This window comes from Lepisma saccharinum, chromosome 1 (genome assembly GCF_977018435.1).
Source record: "Lepisma saccharinum chromosome 1, izLepSacc3.1, whole genome shotgun sequence".
NCBI lineage: Eukaryota > Metazoa > Arthropoda > Insecta > Zygentoma > Lepismatidae > Lepisma > Lepisma saccharinum.
In genome coordinates, this window is record NC_139229.1 from 49,732,981 (window position 1) to 49,751,401 (window position 18,421).

General features: G+C 44.0%; 1 protein-coding gene across 1 annotated transcript in view; it reads right to left on the reverse strand.

Moving 5' to 3' along the window:
* Positions 1-17,004: 17,004 nt before the first annotated feature.
* Positions 17,005-18,421, reverse strand: part of LOC145994957 (ferric reductase 1-like) — a 177,313-nt gene continuing 175,896 nt past the window's right edge. The window contains exon 12 of the mRNA XM_083131491.1: positions 17,005-18,208. Within this exon, the coding sequence (XP_082987617.1) occupies positions 18,039-18,208 (170 nt within the window). The 3' untranslated portion in view covers positions 17,005-18,038. The remainder of the gene's footprint in view (positions 18,209-18,421) is intronic.

Genomic DNA, 18,421 nt, shown 5'->3' on the forward strand with positions numbered 1-18,421 from the left:
TTGGTGCAACGATTGCAACCTAATGGCCCGGGACCCGCGCTTCATCCCTGTGTTTTTTCACAATGGCTCGGGGTACGACTTCCACCATCTGGTGCTTCACTTGGGGTACGACGACATGCGAATCAACGTCCTGGCGCAGAACCAGGAGCGTTACATTAGCTTGAGCAAACGAGTGTCGATCCCGGGATCACGCTCTACCGTCGAGCTTCGCTTCCTCGACTCCCTGAGGTTCCTCCCGGCCAGCCTCGATGCTCTCGCGGGGAAACTCAGCGACGAGCAAACACTCATCACCTCTGCGAATTTTCCGAACTTGGACGCCGGTCTCTTCAGGCGTAAGGGGGTCTACCCCTACGAATACGTCACGGACCCTACCAAGTTCGCGGAGACGTCGCTACCTCCTCGAGCAAACTTCTATAGCAAGCTGCGAGGCTCGGACATATCTGAGGATGACTATAACCATGCTCAGTCCATGTGGCGCGAGCTGGATTGCCAAAATCTCGGGGACTACCACGATGCGTACCTCAAACTTGATGTGACGCTCCTCGCCGACGTGTTCCAGGCGTTTCGTGCAACTGCGAAGACCATCTACAAGCTGGACCCTGCATACTTCTACAGTCTTCCCGGACTGGCTTGGTCGGCCATGCTTCTTCTTACGAAAATCAGGCTTGAGCTTCTTTCGGACGTGGACATGATGCTGTTCGTGGAACGTGCCGTGCGGGGTGGAATGGTCCAGGTGCCGCTGCGATACGCACGCGCCAACCATCACCACATGGCCACCGGTTACGACCCTTCGCAACCGTCCAGCTACATCAAGCACACGGACGTCAACAACCTCTACGGATACTGCATGATGCAGCCACTCCCCTTTGGAGGCTTCGAGTGGGCCGATCCCTCCAACTTCGACGTTGAAGGTTTCGACGATTCGGAACGCGGATTTTTTGCCGAGGTGGACATCGAGTTCTCCGAGAAGGTGCAGGATTTGTTCTGCGATCTTCCGCCAGTCCCGGAATTCAAATGCCCACCCGGCTCGAACCAAGCAAAGCTCATCATGGACTTTGTGCCCAAAGAGCGTTATGTCCTGCACTACCAAAACCTCCGGTGGTTGATGAAGCGAGGGGTTACCGTCCGCACGGTACATCGAGTTTTGATGTTCGAGCATTCTCCATGGATGAGGCCATACATCGAGCTCAACACCGAACATCGTACAGTCGCCACTTCTGATTTCGATCGCGATTTCTTCAAGTTAATGAACAATGCGGTGTTCGGGAAAACTATGGAGAATGTGCGAAATCGTGTGGATGTGAGGTTAATATCAAACAAAGCACAATGTTGCAGGCTCGTAGCAAACCCGTTATTCAAATCAGGGACCATTTACAATGAACAGCTGGCTCTGATTCACATGAATCGAGGTGAGGTGAGGCTCAACAAACCAATCTACGTTGGAGTCACGGTTCTGGATCTGAGCAAGCTACACATGTTCGCGACGTACTACGACATATTACGTGCACACTACGGCCCCAACATCTCGCTTCTCTACATAGACACGGACAGTTTAATATATCAGGTTCACACAGCCGACGCGTACAAGGACATGGCCACGGTTCCATCTTTGGTTAACCTTTTCGACACCTCAAACTATCCCCAGCCGAACCGATACGGCATCCTGGCTCGCAACAAGAAGGTGCCCGGCAAACTCAAAGACGAGAAGAAAGGTGATGTGCCTCTCGAGGATGCCGGTCTTCGCTCCAAAACCTATGCTATTCGGGCAGAAGGATCCATCACGAAAAAGGCTAAGGGTGTGGACAGGCGGGTCGTCCGAGAGTTACTCAAGTTCGCGGATTACGTCAAAGCCCTTATAAATGGGACGTCAATTGCAGGAGTGGAGCAGCGCATCCAGAGCGTCGACCATGTGTTGACAACCAACCAGGTGAGAAAGGTTGCCCTGGACGCACGCGACGACAAGAGGTGCGTTCTGAAATGTGGGATTCACACGCTCCCATGGGGCCACCATCATCTAGAAATTAGCTTAGAATGTGGTAAATGGCATGTATGTATGTATGAAAAAAAAACAATTTATGTAACAGAAGTTCTAATTTAATATAGCCAAAATATAAACAATATTTTGTTTATCTTCAAATGCGAAAAAAAACAGGTGGAGGTTTGGAATTTTTAGCGGGACTAACTCCCTGCCGCGCCCTACGGGGTGAATATGGGGCACACGCAGGGCCAAAGGGGAAGTTCCTTTGTGCGTTCAAGTGTGATTTATTATAAATGCATTAAAATTAATTTGTTTTTTTTTTATTATTTTTTTATTCCAGATTATTCTCACAAATGTAAGAAGGTGTTCCTCGCAGTACATCCTAAACATTGCGTTGCTGGTTAATGTAATATTTGAACCTGCGGTCAGTATAATTTTTTGAGAATTATGTGATTTTTTTTTTACTTAAAACTGTTCGGTCACTCTTTCATTTTTGACATCATACACAAAAAACTTCTCTGCAATCAGGATGACGCTGCACAGAGTATCGGCAGGCAGCGCGTCGTGGAACTCGCACACGATCTTGATGTTGGTTCGATCGTTGACCACCACCTGCTTTCTCTTAGATGTGTTGATGACGAACATCGGCCTGCGTGTTTTGAATTCGCTGGGCGCGTAGTACACGTCCACGCTTCCCTCGGTCACGCGTTTGTAAGCCGTGTAAGCTTCGTAAAGTTTGAGGTAATCGTTTTTGGTCATGTCGAGGTTGTAATTCTCGCGCGGGAACACTTCGTTCCTACCGTTCTTCAGATAAACGTTCTTGATCTTGCAGTCGTCGAACTTGCTGGAATCTTTTTCCTGATCGTTATCGCGTCCGGTCTGAAAGAGCACAACGACGAAATCTGGCATGTCGAACTGTATGTTGTTGAACTGCGTCGTCACGTCGAATTCCATGTGACTTCCCGACGCCATCTTCTGCACGCACTGGTAACCGTGAAAATGAATCGGCACCTGCGGACTTTTCAAGATCTCCGCTTTGTACTTGAGGGCGTAGTTCGTTTCGTATTCCACCACCGGCATTCTCAATTCCATGCTCCGGATGACGCACTTGGCCGCTTCGGGTAAAGTGTTGGGCAGCGGCGTGGTGCCGTCCGGACCCAAAGTAGCGTATCGCATCAGTGCGTCGTTGTCGTTGGCCGCTCTTCGAAACGTGACGCGCAGTCCCCCCTTCCACATGATCTCCTTGTAGTCCGAGAAGAAACCAGGCAGCAGACGCATGGGAAAGAGCACCGTGTGACTTGTCGTCGATATTTTGGTCCCGGCTTCGAATCCCCCCGCCTGATAGTACGTTGCGTCCGTTTTGGATAATTTCAACGTTCCCACTGCCGTCGACGTGATGCCTGGATAATCTATTCTGTCGATGACGGTGTTGTGTTTCCTCACCTCCACCTGCGAGAACAGGTGAGGCACGAAGTTGTCCACGAGTATCAAGTTTGCTGCTGCGGGAAACGCGTCTCCGCTTTCCTTCTTCACCACGTCGAATTGAAGGTAGAGGTCCGCTCTGTGAGGATGAACAAACCCATCCCCTACGTCCACGTCGTATTCGATCTCCCTGTTCGCTTCGTTGAGATTGGCGAACGTGCGACGGTTGGGAGGGAAAGATTGCAATTCGTAACTTTCGATTTGCTCCATTTCACTATGTGTGTTATTTATTATACGTTGATCTCCACGATGGCCGTCGTAGTGGCACCTGCGAAATCCACCACGTCTCCTTTCTCGTTCGTCACCACCAACTCTATGTCGTCTATGCGGTTGCGACATACTGGAAAATAGATCGGCGAAGAGGGCGTGTAGATGATCGGTTCCATGAACTCGGAACTTGGTTTGAAAGTGGCTATGATTCCCGTCTGCTTGTGACTTCCTAATAATCCGTCCGAAGATTTCGTGATCATGCCTTCCGCCACGTTGCAGTGTACGTTCAGAGTCTCTATGGCCAAGAATTTAGGAATGTTGGTTGCCGTGTGCTTGATGCCAGCTTCGAGTTTTGTGTCATTCTCGAAACCTAAAAGTTCTCCCATGGTGCCCAGGTCCACGGTCTCCGTCGCCGATACGATTTCCACTCTGTGCGTGACCGAATTTTGAGAAAAGTATGTGCCTTTGGGTAATTGAGCTTGCAAAGTGGAAAGATTGTATTGGCCTGGCGTGTCGACGATGTGTTCGCTTCCAACGCTAATTTTGTTGTTGTGCTGCGTGACGTTAGGTATGAGGTACATGCTGTAGAATGCACGCAGAGCCACGGATTTAGGATAGACGATGTCGTCGTGCAGCGTGAGTTTCAAGATTGAAGATTCGCTCGTGAGATGGAACACGCCCATCCTAGTGATGCTGTTTGAGGTTCCACAATGCTTTCTGGAAATCCTCGATCGTAGGGTTATTTATTTTAGAGAGAAACGCGAGCACGGAGAGGCAGAGATGGCCGCAGTTCACGTCTTCGAAATTTTGAATGCGTTCGTCGTTGTAGTATATAGAGGTTTTGTTCGTCTTCAGATAATAAATTAAATTTGTAGGTGGAACACCTCCGAAAGAATCGAAAACAAATGCTTTATCATTATTTTTGTGGTAACATATCCAATGCGTGCCTGGATTTTCTTGACCGTCCAAGTTGACTACTCCGCATTCTCTTCTTTTAACGCTTGAAGGTAACGAGTCGGACATGAAAACTCCTCTGAAGTGTTTGATTTGTAACGGTTCGATCAGAGATTCAATATCTCGGTTGGTGAGTGCTGTTGTTTCTTTTTTTTTAACTTTTTCATCACGCCCTTTCCCCCTTTTTTCTCCATGGCCAGGTTGTGACGTTTCTGTTCTTCCAATTCCGCCTTGTTCTTCTTCGAGTCGATGACGGTTTTCGCGATGGCGGCGCTACCGCCAGCCAAACTTCCAACGGCCCCCAATGCTGCCAGGATGGCCGGGATGCTGAATATGAAACCTCCGACCTTTTGCTGTTTCCGCGAACGCTGCAAGCGTCTCAATTGAGGTGTGCTGAGAAGTAATTTCATTCCGTGTCCTTTGCTCAAGCAAGAACGTTTCTTCTCGCGTTGTTTCTTGGTGAGTAACCCATCGAGGACACCTAGATTTTTAAGATTGGAGTATGGTATCTGGTACACGACACCCTTGGGCTTCATGTTGATGCTCTATGTGTTATTTTTACGGTATGTTATTTATATATATATTCTGAGATTTTTCTCGTGTAGTTTTTTTTACGGTATGTTATTTATATATAAATGTTCTGAGATTTTTTTTTACGGCCTCGCAGTCGTTACACAAATTCTATTACGTGCTTCGTTTTCTTGCCAAGAAGTTCCTTTGTCCCCTTGTACACGATTCGAGTTTTGTTCTCGATTAAAATAGATAGCTTCTCGTCGGATAACATGTTAACGTATCGATCTGGTAAAAATAGACTGTATTGTGCGTTGAGCAACAGGCGTACCTTGGGACCATACTGGGTAGAAACGATTGAACCGGAAGTTATCGTGTAAGGTTTGTCGACTTCCAATTCCTGAATTTTTACATACTCGACTGACAAATTTAGCATTTGTTTTAATGCTTGGAGATCACTCATTTTTTCAGTCGTCATATCAAAAAAATTTCAGAGTGTTAGAGAGAAATTTAATTGTTTTTCACTATGTGTGTTATTTATATATACCAAAAATTATTTTTTTATGATGTGTGTTATTTATATATCAAGTTTTTTTTTTTACTGGATGTTATTTATATACCCCACCCCAATTTTTGTTTCGTGTTCATGGCGATGGTGGTACCCAGTGCGGCGACCCGTTCACCCAACGATGCGTCTCTGCTCACGAACCTTTCGAAAGCTGCATGCTCCAATTTTCTGTCTGCTTCGTGACGTGCGTCCAGATCCGTCTGCGTGGTGTTGTAGGCGATGTCGTGATCTTTGCATGCGGCGTCCAACGGATTCACACCCTTGTCTCCTCTCTCCAATCTTTTCTCGAGTTTGGTACCCGGTCCGCAGTACTGGTAGCCAGGTAGATGCATCTCGAAAGGTAACTTGTTGATGATGTCGTTCACGAGCCCCTTTCCTTCGGCCACGTTCCAAAATTTCGGAGGCAGCGTGTTGATGATTTTGATCAGGTAACCTATGCCCTTGTCGTCGTTCACGATGAAGTTGGAAAGTTTCGTGCTGATCATGTCCACGATGCCAACCTTCTCGTTGTAGAAATTACGGTTGCCTGCATTCTCTTCGCCGGCTATCACCAACAATCGGTCCACGAGTTTCCTAAGGTCGTCCACCCAAACGAATTCTTTGGGTAGCGTGTTGTAGCGTTTGACGCCGCTGCCTGTTTTCACCTGGTTCCAAATCGGTTTGATGAGATTCCTGTACTTCTCGCCGCTGCTCGATTTCACCCTATTCTGCGAGGCGTCGTTGTTCTGGTACAAGGCATCCGTCATGATCAGAATTTCCTTGTAACTCTGGTAATCTTCGTCGGTGTAATCTTTCGGCTGCTTTTTGGCAACGAGTTCCCACAGTCCCACCGTACCCGGATACCTGGTCCAACTATCCTTCTCGCCTAAATTGACTTTAATGTCGTTGCCTTCGAAGGTCACCTTCGATTTCCCAATCTTCCACACCACACCACCGCCTTCGTTGGTTTCCATGCTGGGATACAATCCGAACACTTCATCCTTGTCGAATTTCCCCGTACTCAGGTAGTCTCGCGCCAAAGGTCCCAACTCGATTTTATCCGAAGACGACGACGTGCTACCTATAGCTCGGCGTCGTGCCGGTGCATCCTTCAGTTCGAACGGTGTCGAAGGAATGCTCGAAATGGGCGTGGGTACGGCGTAACTTTTAGCTGCGAGCGGTACGAGTTCGTTGATAAAATTTTTATTTTGTTCCGTGACACTTTTAATTTCTTTACCTAGACCGCTGATGGCATCGATCACAGGTTGATCCTGACGTTTCTTCTCTTCGTAGAATCTGCGATTCTCGGATTTCCAACCTTTGAAGCGTTTCGCAAGGTATTTTCGCAACTTGAGATTTTCGTCCTCGATTTTTCGTTTCGTCATGACGTTATTTATACACGTCGTTTCTCACAACGTTGCAACGTTTAGAAAGTCGTTGATTTTGTTTCTGTATTTTCCGTCGTTGGGTTTCCTCGTCATGTCGATCGTCGCGAATCCGAAATCGTCACCGTTCCAGCAAGTAGAGCAGCAGCGTTCCGAAAATTGATTGTAGTTCATGTCTCCGCCTACGTAGTCATCGTACGCGTGCTTGATGTTGGTGTGATATTGACGAAACAAACATATGAAATTAGCGTTGTCGCGTACTAACTGTTTTGGAATTTTGGAAAACGTTTGGGCTAGGTAGAAACAATCCATTCCTTTGTGACGACCTTGCGTGAAAAAGTTGCGAATTTCATTTTGATTTTCCAGGATGGCGTCGTCGAACACAACAACTGAATTTTCACGACAATCGTCGAGTGGTTTTATTTCCGATGCGAACGTTGCAATGTCCAGACCATCGTACAGTTTCATCAGTTGCTGGTATTTGGATTGCTCCAAACTTTTCGAGAACACGTACAGGTGCCTGTTCTTCCAATCTAACCAATTCGGTGCGAGGAGAAAATTGTCCACGAGCAGTGTCGTTTTCCCACACCCCGAAGGACCTACGATCAGGCAGCGGATGCTGTCGGGAAGCAACTCGCCGTTCTTTTTCTTCGTTTGACTTTCCGGATCCGGTAGACGCTTCACCACGTTCCACGTACTCACAAGATCACTTCGTCCGCGTCGATCCAACTCTTTTCCGGAAGTCCCAGCCATTTGACAAACAGTTTGTCACCTTTCCTACGCAATACTTTCTCGATGAGGTACGTGTCGGGGTGTTTCGTTTTAGAGAGTTCCTCTTCGTAAAATCTTCCTTTCAAAATCTCGCCGCGACTATCTTTTATTATATACGTGTGTCGGTTTCCGGGTAAAACTCGAACCACCGTAAAAAGTTCCGTGCTCCAATTTTTTGTGAATCCCTTCTCGAAGGTGCGTTTGAATTTGCTGATCCTCACCCGGTCTCCAATTTTGTATTTAGCTTTTTTTGTCGTGGGTGTGTACTTTGGACAGTAAACTGTAGAAATTAAACGCTGCTCGTCAGATTTCGTAACATCAGCTGGCTTCATGCCTATCGTTCTGTGTACCGTATCATTATAGGTGTCGACGAGTTCCGGCAGGATGTCGACCCATTTGTAATTTCCCCGAAGCGTGAATCGTTTCCACATGTGTGTTTTCAAGGTTCGATTGAATCTTTCCACGATGCTGGCTTTGATGTGACTGAAGGTCGAATAATGTCGAATGCCATGTTTTTGAATAAACTTTTGGAATACGGCGTTGTAAAATTCTTTACCGTTGTCCGTTTGCAGAAACCGAGGTCGTCTGCCGCCGCTTTCGCGAAAAATTAATTTGAATGCTTCCGCGACGCACGATCCCGTTTTCGCCTTCAAAGGTAGAGCCCATGCGAATTTCGAAAACGTGTCTATGACGGTGAGGAGGTACTTGTTGCCGTTGTTCCATTTATGTACGTTTTTCAAATTGCCGCTGCTCATCTCCACGAGATCGCTTTGCCAGAGGTCGTCGATGCCCTTGGTTACCACAGCCAAACGTTCGTAGTTGCGGCGTGCAGGTTTATGCAATTCTTCGACGATGGCTTGCCTAGACATTTTTTTGTTTAGAGATTACGTTTGAAGAGAAGCACCAGCGTGATGGGATTCAAAGAGGGTGGCACCTCGCTCGTGTTTTGAATGATCAGCTTATCGCCGGCACTCACGTCGAAAACAGTGAGATCTTCGTCTTCGTGTATTTCATATATGTTGCGCGTTTCGTTCCAACGTGCCAGAGGAATGTTTCCCGCTTTCTGGACACCACGATTCGATATTAAGGTCATGGTGGGAACGCTAGCTTTTCTGCCGTGAGACCAGTACGAAAATTCGTTTATCTGAATTGTGCCATCGAGGAGAAACTTGTAGTACGGATGATAAGGATGCAACATGTACAGTTTGTTACCTTCGACGAACGTGGAGATTCTCTGTTGATTGGGAACGCTGTTGATTTCGATGGCTTGCAAGGTGAACAATTTGGCGAATTTAGTGTCGAAGGTGACGAGATTACTGTGAACTTGTCCGAGTTTATTTTCGATGGGTAGCAAATGCTCGATTATGGTATCCGTTACGGTAGAAAACGACGGTTTGATTTTCACTTCCACGTTCAACTGCTTGTAGTTTTCGTTGAGTTCTTGCAACTTGGCACCGAAAGAGGCCAGCGTCGATTCCTGCGTGGATTCCAGCACTCCAACTTGATCTCTGACGTTGACGACGATGTTCTGAAGGTTCTCGACTTGATTCAATTTCGAGCTCTTCTCGGTAAGATCGTTCACGATGCTTCGCATCTCTGTAAACTGCGTGTGAAGGTCGGCGACGCTCTGCGAAGTGGGCAGCGTCGACACCAGCGAACTAATTTCGTCTCGAATCTGTTCCACGTTCGCCGTTTCCGTTTCTAGTCGTTTCAGCATTCGAGATATGTTTCTTTTCAAAGCGTGCAATTCTTTGGAGGTGGGGAGATTGGCCACCCTACTCTCGAGTTCGCTCAACGAACTTTTGATGTCGCTCGAATCGGATAGTGCCGTCACCGCCGTTTTCAATTTTTCCAAATCTTCGCTCGAAGGCACGCTCGTCCGTAACGATTCCAAGTCACCCTGTATGTTGTCGAGTACGTGATGAAAATGAGCGAGATTCGTTTCGACGTTCAAATTTTCTAAATATTCGATCTTCTGCTGAACCGTGCTTAACGTGTCTTGAATGCTCGTCAACGCTCTCGCTTCAGCGTGAATATTTTTAATTTCTTCGTTGATCAATTCCAGAGACGCCTGAAGCGTAGCGATGGTGGTTTGAATGTGTTCGAAATCTCGATACGCCTCCAATTGAATTTTTATGTTCGCGACGCTTTTACCGATGACCTGCAGTTCGTCCGACGATGGTAGGTTCGTCATGGTATCTTCCAAAGTCTGCAACTTGGATTTAATTTCTTCCAACGTGCCGGTGAATTCTTCTTGTAATTTGGAAACGACGACATGCAAGCGTTCTGCGTCTATATCGTTCACGACGGTTTGAAGTTCAGAGAAATTCTTTTCTATTGCGGAAGTTCGTTCTTCGATTTCGAGTTTCAATTTTTCCAAATCTTCATTTTTCGATTGAAATTGCTGTAATTTGGCCAAATCATTTTGAAGCGAATCCACGCTCAACTGTATATTTTGAACGCTGTCGTAAGAAGGTACGTCGATATAATTTTTTATCAGCGTCTTCAGTTCGGAATCGATTTTCAGAATGGGGTCGAGACATTGCGTTTGGAGCGTGGCGATTTCCGACTCTAAACTTTTGTTTAAGGTCTCCTGCAAAGCGATCAAATCGGTCCTCAACTTCTTAACTCGAATGTCCAACATGAGAATCTCTTCTGCGTGGTCCACACGCTTGGTGTTGCCGAAAATGTCGTTAGGCATTTTTGGTTAACGGTTATTTATAATAGGATAAACAATTCGTAATTCTACGAAGAGAGGAATAAGTTTGTCGTAATCTCCGAGGAGTTCCACGTACAGGTAATCTCCTGCGGAAACATCGTACGTAATATTAGAAAGCATCTTGTCGTGCTTGATTCGAAAAATATTCTTGCCGGTAGAAATTTTGATTTCGCCTGCGTTCACCGGATTCACGGTGATTTGAAGTTTCCCGTCGATCGGAATTTCGTAGAAATGTAAATTGTTATTAAAAACATAAAACATCTTGCCCACATCGTCATTCAGTTTCGTCCAAATGCTGTTGAGGTGAACGATCAGTAAACCATTGAGTTTAGATAACACGGAAGGTAAAAGGTTATTGAAATTTGGCGGTGCAGTCTCCATGTTGATCTGTTTGCGGAAGCCAAAAAGATTCATTGTTCTTGTTAGTTATTTAAGAATACGATCAAAGTTTTTTTTAATAATAAGAAGCAAAGTTTTTTTTTCCACATGTATGTAATGCATCACAATACAAGCGCGCGCGCGCGTGTGTGTGTGTGGCACATCGTTTCCCCGAGAGAGGTTTACAAAAATCACGATATACGGAGTTGGAAAATTACGATATGGCGCATTCGCTTATTACTGTTGCCAGCCATAAATCTCTCTCTCTCTTCATCTTACAGCAACGTTGGCATCTCTATTTTTTTTAGTTGGAAGTAAATTGCCAACACACTCTAGTTAATAATGCTACATATTATACACACACACGCACACACGCACACACACGCGCGCGCTTGTGTTGCCATCCACCCACCCACCTCTCTCTTTTACGGCAGTACCAACTCTCCTTGTTTAGTATATGTAGGTTGGCAAAAATTGCTTTATGCACTGTAAACCAACCCTCAAGCAAAGTTGCCAGTTTCTTGCTTTAGGTTAGGTTAGACCAAAAAAAGTTGTAGGTAGGTTGTCGGTTGTTTATCTCTTCCGTCTCTCTCTCTCTCCTCTCTCTTTTTTTTTGTAAAAAGCTATGGCAAAACCACCAGGTTGCCAGCTCCTTGCTTTATGCACTGTAAACCAAGCCTCAAGCAACATTGCCAGCTCCTTGCTTTAGGTGGTTAGACCCAAAAAAAAACCTTGGTGATTTTTTCGAGTAAGGTGTTGGCAATACTGCGAGAAAATAAGACTTATGCCTTACAAGAGCAAACCATTAAGGCGAGCCCTCAAGCAAGATTGCCAGCTCCTTGCTTTAGGTGGTTAGACTAAAAAAAACCTTGGTGATTTTTTCGAGTAAGCAGTTGGCAACACTGCGAGAAAATGAGGCTCATGCCTTACAAGACAAATCCATTAAGGCGAGCCTCACCGAGCCTCATTTTCTGTTGCAGTAGCGGCCCACTACCACTACTAGGGTTAGATCCAGTGGGGGCAATATTTTCCCCCAATAGGATCGTAGGCGGAGGCGCCAGAAGTCTGCAAGCGAGCGTGCTCAAAGACAAAACAAACCTAACACTCTCGATATGAAAGAGGGGCGGAGAATAAACATTTTTCTTTCGAAGATTTCGAGGTAACTGAAGTAAATGAGCGATTTTATGTATTTAAAATGAGAATTCGCGAAATATGTATTTACATACGGAAAACTGGAAAATATGTGTTTTTATGTCAAATAAAATGTGCTGTGTTGACATATAAGGCTATGATCAGAATTTTGGCAAAAACGAGGGTCTCTATCTTATCGCAGAAAAAAAACATTTATTTACCTAAAGTTCCGTTCCCTAATCATCACCATGGCCAGGGGCAAACCTATTGACAACACCGTGAGGAGAAGAGTGGTAGAGTTGCAACGGGATGGACTCAGTGAACGGGAAATAGGGCGCCAACTGAACTTACCCAAGTCAACCGTCCACTGCATCATCAAACACCACCAAAATACGGGTACTACAGAGCCAGGTAAGGCCCCCGGTCGAAAACGCCTGCTGAGCGTGCGTGACCTACGGATATTTAGGCGCTATATCCAGACCAACAATCATGTTTCTGTGGCCGAATTACGACTGTGGACTCGAGAACGCTTTCACATTGAAGTGTCAACCCGAACCATTCGCCGTTACCTACAGCGATGCGGTTACCGAGTGTACAAGGCGAAACGTAAACCCTTCCTTTCCATGTTGAACAAAGGCAATCGACTACGGTGGGCACGAATGTACCGGGGATGGACATTTCGGCAGTGGAACAGGGTTTTGTGGACGGACGAATCCATTTTCAATGGTGTGTACGGGAAAATACGGAAAACAGTCATTTGTCGGAAGGAGGAACAGAATGAAGCAAAATGTTATGCACGTCGGGTACAGAAACCTGCGTCAGTGATGGTATGGGGATGAATGACGGCATCTGGGATTGGCCCACTACACGTCTGTGAGGGCATTGTGAATGCACACGCCTATACACGCATACTGGAGCGGCATCTTCCCACAGTGCGAAGGCACCTGTTCCACAGGCGGCGTCTCATCTTTCCAACACGACAATGCCAGGCCTCATACAGCGCGGCTGACAAGAGAATGGTTGACTCGCCATCACGTGCGAACTCTGCCATGGCCACCATCGAGTCTAGGGATGGCCAGATCCGGATCCTGACGGATCCGAAATCCGGATCCGATTGGTTCCGGATCCTAAGGATCCGGATCATAAAATTTTTCGGATCCGGATCCGCGGATCCGGTATTTTCGGATCCGGATCCAGTACTGTCGGATCCGGATCCAGTACTTTCGGATCCGGATCCAGAACTTTCGGATCCGGATCCAAAACGTTCGGATCCGGATCTGGTACTTCTGGATCCGGATCCCTTTTGCCATCCCACATGCGCTTCTTTGGAAAGTAAGAATGTGTTTATAACATATTGTTACCTGGTAATATATATATATATATATATATATATATATATATGTGTGTGTGTGTGTGTGTGTGTATGTATATATATATATATATATATATATATATATATATGTGTGTGTGTGTGTGTGTGTGTGTATATATATATATATATATATATATATAGTGTGTGTGTGCGCGTGCGCGATTTGTAATTAATTAATACACTTACAAGGGAGATCTAAGTCTCCCCTCCGATTTCCATGAAACTTGGCAGGTGTATAAAGGGGCCCAAAGGAAGAAATACCTGTTTTGTGTTTCAGCTAAAAATGTTTTAGGGGGCAACCCCCCCTCAAATGTCAAGATGAGGAGAAATTGAAGTGGGGATCTGACCGCGAAACTACGTAAATATGGCATATGAAGAAACAGGGGGCATAGAGCCTCTCTATACACCTGCAAAATTTCATGGAAATCGGAAGGGGGACAAAGAGGTCAGATGATCCCCACGTCAATTTGTCCTCGTCTTGACATTTGAGGCGGGTTTTGCACCCTAAAACAGTTTTTTAGCCGAAACAAAAAAAACACGTATTTCTTCCTTTGGGTCCCTTTATATACCTGCCAAGTTTCATGGAAATCGGAGGGGGACACAGGGGTCAGATCCCCACTTCAATTTGTCCTCATCTTGACATTTGAGTGGGTTTTGCCCCCTAAAACCGTTTTTAAGCTGAAACAAAAAAAAAAAAAAGACGTATTTCTTCCTTTGGGGCCCACTATAAACCTGGCAAGTTTCATGGAAATCGGAGGGGGACACGGAGGTCAAATGCCTACTTAAATTTGTCCTCATATTGACATTTGAGGGGGGGTTGCCCCTAAGACAGTATTTTAGCTGAAACAAAAAGTACGTATTTCTTCCATTGGGCTGCACTATGAACCTGCCAATTTTCATGGAAATCGGAGGGGGACACTTAGAACACCTCCCTTGTTAGTCTTATACTTTGTAATTATATAACACTGCATATATCAATTTGTAAAACTGTAACTGTAGAAAAATTGTATAATTTTTGTATAACATTTCTATCTTGTTATATGCGTTAAAGGTTTCATCCTGGAATGGAATGTCTCACATTTATGTTTGTTTCCATTTCCAATACATTCGAATGAATACATATTCGTTTCAATGGCATTTACAAAATCACCTCTGACATTTTATGTTAAACAAGTAAGATTATTTTTGTGCACGTGTGTGTTAGCCGATGCGTAGCAAAGTATTTTAGGAAGAACACTTGAAAAAAATTATTGTAGGACTAACTAATGAAAAATTTCTTTGTAATCGAAGATCATAATACCTTTTAAGGTGTGGTAATATTATAATGGGATTGAGATACGAAACTATCGGATCCGGATCCGGATTTTCGGATCCGGATCCAGATCAGAAACTTTCGGACCCGGATCCAGATCCGGAATTTTTGGATCCGGATCCAGATCCGTAACTTTTGGATCCGGATCCGGATCCGTTTGGCCATCCCTAATCGAGTCCCGACCTCTCGCCCATTGAGAATGTGTGGCGTGTTCTTAAGCGACGTGTGCAACAGAGGGGACCCACGACAGTGACTGCTCTTATCGCCTGCCTGCAGGAGGAATGGCACCGCATCGATGTGGAATACCTTGAACGACTCGTCCGCAGCATGCCCCGACGCATTGCCACAGTTATTCGCCGACTGGGCGGCGTCACACCATGGTAAACAGGATCTCCTCTAACAGTGGTCGAACTTCAATGTCACGTGTAGATGGACGAAAATGTTTTATTTTGTGCGGACACCATACATTGCTGCATTGCAGCGGAAATTTATGTTTTCCTTTCTTCCATGTAGCCTGCTGAATAAAATATGTTCAGCATATGCATGTGTTCTCCTTCTTTCACAACGCACTCCTATATTTGTGACTGGTCGAACTTCATTGTCACTAAGGTTGTACCTTAAGTTCCAGCGTCCTATAAATAGGACAACAAAGATCATTGTCATTCCAAACGAACATAAATAATTTTACTTTCAGATATTATTGAAATAACTCGTCTGAGGATCCTTTCTAACTAATATACAACATTATTACATGTCTAGTGCACCTTGTTTGCAAACTACATGAATCAAACTGATGGTACGACATGACGCTAAATATTCCTTTGAATGAACTATAAGTTTACTATGGTGTGCTCGCGACATATAGTTACTTATAATTATGAACATAGTTACTAACATGTGTTCTTCAATACTCAAACAATTACTGGTTCAAAAGCTTAGTTTTACATATTTTTAAAAATCAGAAATTAACTGTCCTATTTATAGGACGCTGAAAATAATAAATATTTTGCTACGACATAATTTGGGTCGTCGCAAATTCAATCAATCAACCAAAGTATATAAATCAAATATATGGCTTACGTGTGATGAAGTCGCATAGCAAATTTCATTTATCTAGGTCATGCCAAGGTCTCGGTTTCGTCTGGATTTCGTTCTCGGTCTTTTCTCGAGAAGTGTCGAAGGATCTCGTCTTGTTTTCGTCTCGATTGTTCCAAGGCTTCTAACAAACACTTGGATAGATAGAATTTGTGTAAACAGCATGTGCTACCAACTATAGTACCAGACCTGGCTTATCTAGGAATTGGATTAACAGGGATTATAGGGTCGAATCCCGTCTAAGTAATTCATATTAATTTTTTCTCATGTAATAATTGTTACAGCAGTCACGATAAACCTGGGCATATAACTATATGGTGTGAAATGGGTAAACAAAGCCAATGGAGTTTATTGACTGGAATGATCTAGTCCCTTTTTAACCTATACATATCGCACTAGGATGTCTACGAATGCAATTCGATTTGATGTTCTGAGAACAACAGGAAGGGCTCAATAGAGAATCATAAAAAATGCTAATTGTAATGATTGATATGGCGTTATTTTACTTCGCTTTTCTGCCACTTTTGGCTAATCGCGAAGATGGGGTTGAGTTATGATACGATGAAATTGATGAATGGACACTCACAAATAATCATGCCCATGCCGGGATTCGAACCCAGAGCCCCTGGTGTCGTAGCGCGATATGCTAACTACTTCGCCACGGAAGCCGGCGCTAATTGTAATGCAGATTAGCGCTGGAAGCCGGAATAGCAAGCACCCTCTGGCTTATGCCCTAGAAATCTTCTAAGACATGCCGTGGTAGCAAAAGAGCCCTTAATAAAGGAAAAAGTGGACTTTTGGGCAAAGAACCATTGCCTGTGGAGTGTAGCGTTGTATGGTGCAGAAACCTGAGCACTATGAAGAGCGACTGGAAGCTTTAGAAATATGACTATGGCGACGAAAGGAGCGTGTGAAATGGATAGACGAGGTAAGAAAAGAAAAGTATGTTTGATGGAATTCGGGAAAGAAGAGCAATGCTGTAAGTGTTCAAGAAAAGATAAAGACATTGGTTTGGCAAAGAAGGAACTGCTTACTAAAACACTACTTCAGATTCACGTCATCAGCCAATGAATATGTACAATGAGTTTCTAACTTCGTTGAAATTATCTTTCACTTTAGTCCCTGAAATTTCCCAGCGGAGGGAAAATTTACTTCCTTCAAAATATTGAAAGGAGATTCGGCAAAACGGGAATGCCCCTTTTGCCGAAAATTTTGCTTGGGTGAGATATTTGTTTCTGAGATATTCGGCGAAAGGGGAGACGGCGAAACGGGAGTAAACAGTCCAGTGCATTGTGGCTTAGCAAAATTAGGTACAATCAATAATATTTTCTGTTTAATTATTGTGTTAAATATTATTATTATTTATTAATAATTCTTTTTAAACAATACTCTAAAACAAACTTATGCTTTATAAACATTTCTGAAACAATTACATCATCGTGAAATGTTACAACATATATTGCAAGAAGGATAAAATCTACAAATATGGCAACAAATACTTACATCTTACCAATTAGCTCACTTGTCAATGTTGAAGAACGGATTATTGTTTAAAAAAACTAATTGGAGCATTCGACGAGAAATGGTCCTACTGCATGTAAATCACATAATCAATTAATGTCGAAATTATTATTGTTCTTAATTGCATTAAGGCTAGATGTTTGTAAATGCTAATTTGCACATTTCACCAATAAAAGTTACTAGCATCTACAAATATGCTTTACAGACAAATGAAGTCAAAATTTGCTACATTTTTAAAGCGTCACACAAGTAACGCCTTTTGTTGGTGCTTTATATACATTCAGCCTATGCCATCATACTCAAGTTTTTTTTTTAAATTTGTTAGCAGACACCATAAAGTACTTCCTAGTTCTATGAAATCAGGTCATTGTGAATATCTTAAACCAATGTCATGTCTAGAACCTTAAAATGTGTGTATAAAATGTCACACGTAACGCTGGAATAGCTCAATTTCATTAACAGACGTTCAGGTAATAACATTGAAAAACAAAAGAAGCATTTGTTGATGTATGTGTATTTATATTATACCAAAATAATCAGTATTACATTTACCTGGTAATCGCGCATTATTAAAGTTCTGTTAAAGGTATACGACAAAAATTAAATATAATACAATGATATTTAAAATTATTTAGTCCCTTCCAAAGTATATAATAAACTATACCTTGTGGAATCAGACAAGAAAATAACCAAAGATGACTACTGAAAACAATAGTTTGAGCATTAGATCATCATGAATATTCCCTAACCCATTTTCCGTGGGTTCCATTTCGTCAGCCACAGCACCCAAGGCTATAGTTCGGCTACTTGCACGATTGCTGTTGTGATAACTTAAAGATCCATCTGTAAGAGGAAATAAAATACCAATGTATTATGATAACACATCGAATCACACTCATTCCTTTCAAATAGTCAGTTTATTAAATGTCCGCATTTCCTATTAGTAAACATTTTTATTATTTTTATGTCTTATGGTGTGCCTACCGTCATTGCCTTGTAATTAAAGGGTTCCGGGATCGGTGGGGACACATAGTGGTTCGGATCCCACATTAAACT